Source organism: Lipotes vexillifer, unplaced genomic scaffold (assembly GCF_000442215.2).
Source record: "Lipotes vexillifer unplaced genomic scaffold, Lipotes_vexillifer_v1.1 scaffold533, whole genome shotgun sequence".
In the NCBI taxonomy this organism is placed as follows: Eukaryota; Metazoa; Chordata; class Mammalia; order Artiodactyla; family Lipotidae; genus Lipotes; species Lipotes vexillifer.
The window spans coordinates 543460-555244 of NW_006773553.1; the positions used below are offsets into that span (position 1 = coordinate 543460).

Consider the following 11785-nt stretch of genomic DNA (forward strand, 5'->3'; position numbering starts at 1 on the left):
GGCGGGGGCCGCGCGCTCTGTGAGGCGCCGGCCTGCGTGCGCGGCTGGAGGCGGCGGCCGGGGATGCGGCGGTGCCCGGCCTGAGCCCGTTCCCGGCCATGTCGGCGGCCAAGGAGAACCCGTGCAGGAAATTCCAGGCCAACATCTTCAACAAGAGCAAGTGTCAGAACTGCTTCAAGCCCCGCGAGTCGCATTTGCTCAACGACGAGGACCTGACGCAGGTGAGCGGGCGGCGCGGGCGGGGCGGACAAAGCGGCGCCCGCGGGACGGAGCGGCGCCCTCCGCTCGCCGCCCGGTGACTCATGCGTTTCGGCGTCTCGAGGCGCCCGGCCGAGCGCGGGAACAAAGCGCGGGACCACACTCGGCCGCCCGGCTCCGCACCCTCTCCCACCGGCGGCCACCGGGCGGGGGCGGCCTGGGTCCGGGTCTCGCTCTGGGCCGCGACCCGGGGCCGCCGGCGGGGGAGGGGCTCGCACGGCCTCCCCGCCCCCCGGGTCGCCGCTCCCGGCCGAGTCTCTGTCCCTCGTCCCTGGGGGGTTTCGCACGCTTTGGCGGCGGAAACGCGCCCACAGCGCGGCGCCGGGCCGTCCGGCGTGCCCCCGGCGCGGGTCCTGGGCCCGGCCGACCCTTCCGGAGCTGGGCTCTGCGGCCCCGCGCGGCCACTCCCGCTTTCCCGGCCGGCCCCGCCCCCCCCACCCCCGGCCTCTCCCCAGCCTCCGTCCCCCCAACCAACACGAGCTTCCCCTTGGTCCCTCTGCGCGAGGCCGGGAGCCCCTTCCCGTTCCAGCCCAGCTGACTTCGTCGTGGGCGCTCCTTCCACTGACACGCTGCGTTGGAGTGGGCCGGCCTGGCCGTTTCTCTTGCTGCGAAGTGTTTACACGGCCGGCCGAGTGGGTGGCAGGGCAGGGGGGACGGCCTGGGACCGGCTGCCTTCCCCAGTGGCCAGAAAGAAACTTCTGGTACCCGAGACCCAGAGCTTCAGCGCGCACCCAGGGCTGCGGAGTCAGAGCGTTAGGACGGCAGGGTCCGTGTCCTGGTGGTGTGCCGGGCTGTGGCGGGCTTCTGAGGGAGATGCTCTTCTCTCCACTGGAAGCAGTGCATGTGGCCATGAGGGTCCTGGACCAGGAGTCAGGGGACTGAACTTCTAGGCTTGGCTGTTACGTGCAGCTGCGCGACCTTGAACATGTCCCTTTGCCTCGTTAATCGTTTATTTTCCTTCTCTGTAAATTGGGAGCAGGGATCCCTGGCTCTCCTGCCTCACTCGGCTGTTGTGAAGAGCAAGGCATGACATCGTTATGAAACTTTTTCTTCTTGCAGTTTAAACAACAAATGAACAAGAATCACCTACAGAATAGTAAACTTGGATTTAGGAAGTTTCTGGCTTGGCAAGGGTTATTCTGAGAGAGTTTTCTGGTTATTCCAGGCAGCTGCCTAAATTGGGTGTTTACACCTCATAGGGCTTGTTTTCCGATTCTTAAACTTAGCTGAATTAGAATGGAATCTGCATATTTGAATTGAATCTGTTTTTAAAATGCTGATTATTAATTGGATTTGGTGGGGAGGGGGATGTCACAAATTTAAAAGTACCTTAATCTTGCACTGTATTCACAGTTGAATTGTGGGTTTTGAGATAGGCCTGGGCCCTCAAGGGCACAAGTGGAACGGTCGTTTCTGAAAGGAGTGGGGTTATTTGTGCTGGGAGAGACTAGGCCAGCCTTCTACCTCTTGGGATCTTTCAGGAAGAAACTGTTCTTGAAGAGAGACGGAGGGAGACTCAGGGCTGTTGCCAGCAGCCTTAGCTGCTGCTCCCTGCATCCGGCCCTCCCCCAGCCTCTTACTCTCATCCTCATGGCTCCATTAGAAAACCTCAGCCAATCGGTTCCCATCAGTCTCCTTCAAGCCCCTGCTTCCTGTTGCCTCTCCCACCCTGAGCTTATTTTAGACCATCAAGGCTGGAAGATAGATCAGTGATCACTGAGGCCACCTCCTCTTTAAGGCATTTATCCTTTAGTCCTTCTATGCATTTCTCTGCATACATGCAGACTCAAATCAAGTTCAGTTAAAAAAACCTATTTAAACCTAGACTGTATGTGCGTTTTTGCTCTGAAATGTATTTTGTTTTTTCTGCTTAATGATGTTTTATAGCCGTTTTCATGGTAATACATATCAATATACCAAACTTGTTTTTTGCACATTGTACCATCAGGGATGTTTTGCATATTGTACCATCAGGGATGTACCGTAGTTTAACCATTCCCTTATTGGTGGACAGCAAGGTTACTTCCAGGTTTTGTCATTATAGACAGTGAATGCCTCAACGAACAGCTTTCTAACTGCTTTTTGGTGTGTGTGTGTGTGTGTGTGTGTGAGAGAGAGAGAGGGAGAGAATGCATGTGCATGCGCGCACAAATGCAAGTATTTCTCTGGGGGCAGATACCTAAAAATAGAATAGCTAGGTTGACATCAAGTGCATTAAATTTTTTTTTTTTCTACAGATAATCACCAAATTGTCTTACAAAAAAGGCTGTATCATATCATTGCCAGGATTGGGTATTATCAAATGATTTAATTCTTTAATAATTTCCCTAGTTACCAGTGAGATTAAGCCTCTTTTAGTAATATTTATTGAATATATTTTGTTCTTTTGTGGATTTTCATATTATTTGCTCATTTTTCTATCGGGTTAGGGCCCCCCCACCATTGATTTGCAGGAGCTTCTGTATATACTCTAGGTTAGCGGTCCACAAACTTTTCATGTAAAAGGTCAGATAGTAAATATTTCAGCCTTGTGGGCCATAGATCTTAGTAGCTACTATGTAGCTTTGCCGTTGTAGCATAAAAGCCGATGTGTGAAGTTGCTGTATACAAGACATACACTAAGGGGTATGGCTCTTTCCAGTGAAACTTTATTTACAGAAATAGGTAGCTGGCAGGATGAGCCATGGTTTGCCGACTCCTGCTCTAGATGTTAATCTGACATACATTGTCTTTAATTGTATGGTCATTTCTCTTTCTCATGTGGTAGTTTTAAATATGACAGTTTAATTTCCATGTTTTCCTTTATAGTTTGTAGTTTTATTCTCATTCTTATGAAGGTGTTCTTTCCAATGTTATAAAATAGTCTCTGATGTTTTTCTTAGTTCTTTTATAGTTATTTTTATGCTTAGCTTTGCTTGTTCGTTTGGTTTTTGGCTGCACCGCATGGCTTGTGGGACTTTAGTTCCCTGACCAGGGATCGAACCCAGGCCCTTGGCAGTGAAAGCGTGGAGTCCTAACCACTGGACCTCCAGGGAATTTCCTATGCTTAGCTTTTTAATCCATTGGATTTGTGTTTTAGGAAGATAATTCTGGCTAAAGGCAGAAGTTCTAATAGATGCTCTTGGAGAAGTCCAGTTAAATGTCAGTAAAGGTCTTCTCTAGGTCAGTGCTGGCCAGGAGGGAAAGGAGTCATCAGACACCAGGGACAGGATATTGGCAGTTGATCAGAGTGGGGATTGAGGAAACCTGGGTGGATAAAAGTACCCTTAACGGCAGTTGAGGATAGCAGATTTGGAGTAGATTTGAGGGAGCGGGGAGGAGTAAAAATAGTGTGGTAAATTTGACTTGGAGGAGGTGGAGGTCCAATTTGGTCCTTAGGTGGAATCACCCACTTAAGGCAGTAGGCGGCTAGAGCTGGAGGAGGGGTGGGGGCCAGGTGGGAATTCTGATGTCATGGGAGTGAATGGAGTCACTCAGGAGGCTGTGTAGAGTGAAATGAGAATAGAGGGAGCAGAGCAGCAGGTCTGGAACTAGGGTTCTTGGCTTCCAGGTCCTCGTCCCAGCCTGGGTTCCTGGTGGGTATTGACCTGACATGATGTCTCATTCTCCTGCTGACTCGTGCACCATTAGGAATCACTTTTTGTGGAAGGAGTCACCAAACTTCAGTTCTAGTCCCTGGTCTAGCATTGTTTTGTTGTGGGACCTTGGCTGGGTTGTTTCTCCCTCCTGGAGAATGAGCAGGTTGGTCTTGATCTTTCCCAGCTCTTCAGTCCTTCTTTGTCCCCCCTCAGCCCTCCTGGTCTAATTCTGCCCCTTGCTGTGTCCATACTCCACTGCTGGGACTGCTGGGGCCTTGGTGTAGGAATCCCAGACATAGAGGTGGGTGGGCCAGGAGTTGGCCTCAGTGAATCATTTCATCAGTCATTTCAGTCAGTCATTTCATCATTTCCCTTTGTTCCTGTGACTTTCTTAGAAGTTCCATGGTATGGAACTTCTTTATTTGACTTAACATTCATCTCAGAAACAATGGGAAGATTCCATGCCCACCCTTTTTAGAAGATTTGTGATTATTCGCAGATTGGTAGATAGTTTGGCACGGTTGTGTCAGAAGTTCCAGACCTTACAAATGGCCAACAAGCACATGAAAAGATGGTCAGCATCATTAGTCATTAGGGAAATGCAAATTGAAACCATAATGAGGTACCACTTCACACCTACTAGGATGGCTTTAGTAGAAAAGGGGAAGTATTAAGTGCGGTGAAGATGTGGAGAAATTGGAGCCCTTGTGCATTGCTCATGGGAATGTAAAATGGTACAGCCGCTGTGGAAGTCAGTTTGGCAGTTCATCAGAACAATTAGCGTATGACTCAGTGATTCCATTGCTAGCATATACCCAAAAGAATTGAAAACAGGTATTCAAACAAATAGTTTTATGCATATATTTGTAAGAGTGCTATTCACAATAGCTAAAAAGTAGCAACAACCCAAATATTGATCAGTGGATGAATAGATAAACAAATTGTGGTCTAATCCATACAATGGAATATCGTTCAGTCATAAAAGGGAATGAAGTACTGAGACGTGCCACAACATGGTTGAGCCTCAGAGACATGATATTAAGTGAAAAGAATCAGACTCAAAAGGTCACATACTGTATGATTCCACTTACATGAAATGTCTACAACAGGTAAACCTGTAAAAACAGAAAGCAAGTTAGTGGTTGCCAGGGTTCTGGTAAGGGGGGAATGGGGAGTGCCTGCTGATGGGGTTGGGGTTCTGTTTTGGGGTAATGAAATGTTTTAGAATTAGATAGAGATGCTGTTTATATAACATGAGGAAATTACTAAATGCCACTGAATTATGCATTTTAAAGTGGTTAATTTTATGTGATGTGAATTTTATCTCAGTTAAAAAAAATAAACGTGCAAAAATCACACACAAATTCCAAACCTGCCCCCTGCTCCTTGTGTCATTGGAGTGAATATCTGATTGTTTCTAGAGTCTAGACAAGGGATTGGCAGATTTTTTCTTAAAGGGCCAGATAGTAAATATTTTAGGCTTTGCAGGCCCATAGGAAAAATCGAGGAATTTAAGTAGGTACTTATATAACTCTTTGAAAATGTAAAAATCATTCTTGGTTTTGAGACCTTAAAAAAATAGCCAATGGGCTAGATTTGGTCAATGGAACGAGCATACATAGCTTGCCAACCCCCCTGGGTTAGACCAGCCCTGTCCAATAGAAGTGTAATGCGAGCCACACATGTAATTTAAAATTGTCTAGTTGCCACATTTAAAAAGTAAAAAGAAACAGGTGAAATTAACTTTATGTTTTATTTAACCGTATCCAAAATATTATCATTTCAACATGTAACAAAGCTGTTATATACACTTTTACCTTTACAGCACCCTTGGTCCGGACTAGCCACTTTCCCAGTGCTCAGTAGCCACGTGTGGCTGGCGCCTACAGTGGTGGATGGGGAGGCTCTGGCTGCAGTGGCCTGGCCAGAGACCCTTGGGGGAAGTCCAGGGTGGGAAGGCTGTGCTTGTGGGTTTTTCTCCTTGGCCTGCATTTGGATTCCTGGAATGTTGGCGCTCTCGTGCTGTTACTCCTGTTTGCATTCCCCTCTTCATGTCTTTTTGCCAACTTCAGGGGGTTCTTTCTTTGAATGTCACTTCTTTTTTGGTGACTCCTTTTACTGTGTTTTAGAGCTCTGGGGCTCTGATCCCTACTCCCTGCAGGGCAGAAGAGAGGAGGGTGCTTGCTGGTCAGAGCTTAGTGGACCTATGCTGTGGGGAGTGAGTGAGAGCCCGGGGTTGGGGGGGTGGGGACAGGCTTACATGTCCCTCCAGGCACATGGCAGGACGTGGTGACTGCATTCTGCACAACGCTTTGTATTTGCTGAGTGTTTTGCAGCTGTATCCTAGCTGCTTTTTTCCCTGTGTTCTAGCCTGCTACTTGACCTTTCTTTCTGAGTTCCTGTGCCCTTGCCATGCAGAAGGACTACAGTCGACGACCTGTGTTCTGTTCTTGGCACAGACGTGGCAGGGTGACCCAGAAAGATTACTTACATTCTCCCGGCCTCGGTTTCCCACCTGTAAAGCAGGTGCCCACATTCTATACACAGGGAGTGGTCCACTAATGGAATGGGTGGAGACTCCTGAACCCCCTTTGTGGTAATTAATATTCCAAGAAGCATGCTGACGGTCTCTCCTGTGGGGAACAGATCTGCTCTTGCCTGATCACTAGGACCCTGATGTTGTGTAACTGAAATAAATTTGACTTGGAATATTTATCTTTAAATTGTTCCCAAGCTGCCAGCTAGACTTGAAGGAGAGGAGAGAGCATTGCAATCAGGGAAAAGAGACAAGAGGGAAGTAATATCCTACTGCCCGCATCCTCGTACTGTGGGGGAGCGAGGCACACAGGGAGGCGTGGTGAGCACTGGGTGCCAATTTCGAAGCATTTAATCTGAGAAAACAGGCTTTTCGTTTATCCTTGGAAACTCACTCTCCAAGCATCACTTTCTCATCTGAAACGACATGGTTGGACCAGGTCAATGGTTTTCAAACTTTAAATTGCGGGGCCTTTTACTCAAAGGAATCTCGTACAGAAATATTGTGTATGAAACAGGAAAAGTGACACTGTTCTGGGCGACATGGGGTCAGAGCTTGGCCTCTCAGCCATCTGTTTCCCACCCATGGGACCTCCAGTCATTTCTGAGGTCTGCGAGGGGGCAGGTTTGAAAACTCTGCCCTAGATTTCGTGGTCCCTTCAGTTTGAGCAGCTGAGGGCTCTGTGAAATTGTCTGCGGCTCTTTCACAGCTTCCCTGGGATGGGACCCCTGAATGCCCATCCCCACGACTCCCATTATACTGTCATTTCCTTTGGGGGCGAGAGAGCCAGAGGATTGATTCGCTGGCATTTTGTTTCTGGAGCCTGGAACTAGAATCTTCCAAACCACTCGCTGGTTTTCTCAGTCAGGGTCATCCTAGTTCACATGAAACCACAGCCTGGTTCTTGCCTGGAGGCTGTAACCCTTCCAGCTCCTTCCTCCCCTCGCTCAGCTTGGTGTGTGTGCTGTGCTGGACGGTGTCCTGCCCGGTCCTTGGGGCAGCTCGTGGTGAGAGTGAGTAGACAGGCCTGTGGAGTCCTCCGGAGCCTGCTTCGCACTGGATCAGGTGTTGTGTGTACCGTGACTTCCTTCCACCGCCGGCGGCTGGGGAGGCGAGCAGGGCTGGTGGCAACATGGCCACCTGTGGAGTGTAGGGGACGTTGAGTTTCAGAGAGGTTGAGTGCCTGCCCTGGGTCGCGGAGCTGCCTAGGGATGGGGCTGTGTGCCACATGGTTCACACACCAGCCTTCGTGCGGCCAGGAACCTGTCCTCCCTCCTCCTGGCAAGGCCACTTTGACTCGTTAACATGGTACTGTTTCAGTAGGAGGCTGGGGTATTGCAAACTGAATTAAAGCTGTTTAATGGAGTTCTAATTCCTACCCCTGGGAGGAGGGGCCTGAGGGGCTGGGTGATTCCCCCCACCCTTAAGCAGGTGAAGGATTGTCCCCATTAGCAGATGGAGCCACTGAGACCCAGGGAGGTTCAGCCTAGGTCACAGGAAGACCAGTGTGGATTTTTTCAAAGTTTTTTTTGGCCCTCCCTGTGTCTGCTAACATGCATTAACCTTTGCTGTCAGAAACAGGGCCTTACCCTGACTTGGATTCCTTAGTTGCTGGGGGCGCATGGGGCAGGCAGAGCATTTTGCAGGTCCTCCCGCAGGTCCTGACATCTCAGCCTTGGGGTGTCTCACGTCCCCTGGACAGGCTGCTGGCCTGTTGCAGCGACCACACCTTTGGTGCAGCCCTGAGCAGGAAGCACTGTTCTCCCCTGAGGGATTCAGAATCAGGAGGTAGTTGTGTCCTTGATCCCTAGGTCCTAAAGCCCTGGTTGGAACAGGCAGGCTGGGGAGACTCCATGTGCACCTGTGGTCCCGTCTCTCCCCTCCTAGTATCCTGGCCCACAGCTAAAGGGGCTGGGCGGGGGAGCAGCTGCTGGGAGTCCCAGCTGAACCAGAGAAAGAGTCCAGGTCTCCCGGGTGCCGCACTCAGAGCCTGTCTACCTGGGGCTGGCGGGTCTTCCGCTTAGGGACCTCTCTGACCTAGAAATCCGACACAGTTACACGTGCTCAGGTAAGGGAATGGGAGGGTTGAGGGAGGGGGCTTTCAGCTCAGATTTGGGTCTTATGCTGCTTGAGCAACTCACTCAGAATTTAAGAGTCTGCATCCCTCCTCTGAAAACGGGGGCTGCAACAAGACCCATGTCTGTGGGCGCCTGTGAGGATGGTGGAAGATGCAGGAAATAGCAAGAGTGCCAAGTCTGTGAATGCTTGGGTGTGTAGTGGGCGCTCAGTATACGGGGTTCGTTTCATCAGCACTGACCCAGAGAGGGGAGCCACCTTTGTGGCGAGGTGCTGTGGGTTGGCTGGCCCTCAGACTCTCTTTCTGTCTGCCCTGTGCCCACAGAGCAGGGGCCCAGGCCACCTACTCTCCTGCGAGCTGCTTGGCATCACCCTAGCAGCTTCCCCACATCAGCCCCGAGGGATTGGAAGGGCCTTGTGGGTTTCCTTATGTGGGTTTGATTTTCAGAACATGTTTAAGTGTAAAGAGTGAACTGATTTTAAGAATTTTTAGAGTATAAGAAGAGAAGAGGCGGGACTTCCCTGGTGGTCCAGTGGTTAAGACTCTGCACTTCCATTGCAAGGGGCACGGGTTCGATCCCTAGTCAGGGAGCTAAGATCCCATATGCCGTGCAGCGTGCCCCCCCCCCCAAAAAAAAAGTGAAGAGGCCAGGTACCATCAGGCTGAGACTTACCATTAGAGGGTGTGGGCTGCTCCAGAGGGCAGCAGCCAGTGTGACAGCCACCCCTGAGCACCTGCCAAGCCCAGAGAAATGCACAGTGCAAGTCCCGTGAATGGCAGTGGCACATCCCGATTTCAGAAGTCACTGCATGGAAGTGTCTGAGTGGCCATCAGCAAGGTGGGAGAGGGTTAAGAGAAGCTGCTTATCCTGCTGGTGTCCCTGGGAGCAGTTGTCTGGGAATCCAAGTTTTCTTGCCTGTGGGCCTGGGGGAGATGGGCAGAGGAGGGTAGAGAGCAGCCTGGACCCAGTCCTGAATCACTGGGCAGCGAGCAGGAGGTCTGGCCAGGCCCTTTGGTCGCCAGCATTGATTAACTCACTTCAGCTGGCAGGTGGGTTCTCCAGCTTCCTCCCCTGCTGTCCCACATCCTTTACAGATCACACACTCTTGCAGGGGGTGGAGCGTTCTGTGGGGTCTAAACAAGCAGATGTGGCTCCTTGCGAGAGCCTGTGAGCAAGCTCTTCTAACAGGCAGATGCCATCTTGGCATACAGCCCGTTGACTCTCATCCCCACATCTCCCTTCCCTCCTAGAAACCCTGAACTTAGAGGATCTTCCTGGGAACTGGGCCAGCGAGCTGGCCATGCAGCCTTGTCTGGGGTGGCTTTCTATACTTAAATCGAAGGAGCAGTTGACGTGCTCTGAGATTATTTATTGTGGCAGTCAGTGGTCAGTGGTGGCATTCATAGCTAACAATAACTGCTGTGTGCCAGGCCACTGTTAACTCATTTATATTCATAACAGCCTTATGAAGTAGAGAGATAAGAAAACTGAGATGGAAAGAGGTCCTAGAACTTGCCCAGGGGTGACAGAGCAAGTGGCAGAGGTGGGACGCAAACGCAGATAGTCTGACTCGGCCTCCTCCCACTGTTGCCCTTGTGGACCTGGGTGGGCTCAGGTAGGCTTTCTGGACCTTAGATCTCTAGCTGTGTGTGTCCCTTGGCCCCTCGTGTCCAGCAGCCAGGGGCTGCCCTGCCAGGGGTATATGTGCTGGGAAGAGTGGGGCTGGAGGATGAGGCTTGGGCTGAACTTGTTAAATTTCCTGTCTCTTTTTTTTTTCCTTCCATTGGACTCTCCTGTCCTACCTGTTACTTTATAGGAAGCACAGCTTTTTGAGGGACAGGGTGTGATTTTTTTCCTGCAAAGCCGTTGCCTCAGAAATTTGTCCCCATGCATTCTGTAGCATTCCTCCCTTTGCCACAAGTGGCGTCATGTTCCAAAAATCCCACGGCCATCAGCTCCTTGTCAAGCCCAAACAGGGAAGGGGCTTTCTAAAGTGTCCCTTTCCCCTCTTCCTGCAGCTGCTGCTGTCCAGGGAGGAGCCCTGGGCATGGGCTGGGCTTGCAGGGCGTGTGTGTGGGCAGAAGGGTGAGTGAGCAGCTGAGCTGGGGTGTGGGAGGGAGGATGGCCAGCAGGCCGGCGGCCTCGTGCCCTCCCGTCTCTGGGCCTGAGATCTAGTGAGGTCTGTGTGTGGGTTTTTGTTTTTTTGAGGTAAAATTCATGGAACGTAAAATTAATCACTTTAAAGCATACAGTTCAGGACTTCCCTGGTGGCGCAGTGGTTAAGAATCCGCCTGCCAATGCAGGGGACACAGGTTTGAGCCCTGGTCTGGGAAGATCCCACATGCCACGGAGCAACTAACCCCATGCGCCACAACTATTGAGCCCGTGCACCACAACTACTGAAGCCCATGTGCCTAGAGCCCGTGCTCCACAACAAGAGAAGCCACCACAGTGAGAAACCTGCACACCACAAGAGTAGCCCCGCTTGCTGCAACTAGAGAAAGCCGGCGTGCAGCAACAAAAGGCCCAACACAACCAAAAATAAATAAATAAATAAAGTGTACTGTTCAGTTGTGTTTAGCACATTCACAATATGCTAAATTCACCAGCACTCTAATTTAAAACATTTCATCACCCCCAAAAGAACACGCCATTACTGTTGAGGAGTTAGGCTCCACTCCCTACCCCCATCCTCAGCAACCACCAATCTGCTTTTCTTCCCTATGGATTTACCTCTTTTGGAAATGTCACCAAAATGGAATCGTAGAAATTGTGACCCCTTTTGTCTGGCTTTTTGCACTGAGCATGTTTTCAGAGTTCATGTGGTAGCATGAACCTGTGTTCACTGCTTGCTTCTGGCCGAGTATTGCATTATGTGGCATAGCGCATCTTGTTTATCTTTGTCTGTAGATGGACCCTTGGGCTGTCCTGCCTTCTGGCTGTTGTGACTAGTGCTGCTGTGAACACCCACATGCACACTTCTGTCTAACCCTCCTTTCGGCTCTTCTAGGTGGAGACCAGGGGAGGAATTGTTGGGTCCCATGGGCTTCTGTTGTGAGCTGCGTTGGGAAGTGGCACATTAAGCCAGACCTCAGCACTGCGGACTGTGGGGTGGGCGGGCAGATACAGCGCTGGGCGGGTGGAGGAGCCTGGGATGGGGACCTGGGGTCTGTGGCAGAGGCACTGAGCCCGTGTACAGGGCTGTCCGAGCCACCTGGAACTCTGCTCTCTCCTGAGGATCAGCCTAGCTGCCGAGAAGGAGCTAAGCTGGGGCTTCAGAGTTGTGGGGAAGGGGGCCGAGGGGGCGTGGGAGCTGAAGGCCAGGCCGTGTAGGG

At 51.0% G+C, this 11785-nt stretch overlaps 1 protein-coding gene across 1 annotated transcript in view; it reads left to right on the plus strand.

Moving 5' to 3' along the window:
- Nucleotides 1-98: 98 nt before the first annotated feature.
- Nucleotides 99-11785, plus strand: part of MPRIP (myosin phosphatase Rho interacting protein) — a 126988-nt gene continuing 115301 nt past the window's right edge. Inside the window, exon 1 of the mRNA XM_007448416.1 lies at nt 99-221. Within this exon, the coding sequence (XP_007448478.1) occupies nt 99-221 (123 nt within the window). The remainder of the gene's footprint in view (nt 222-11785) is intronic.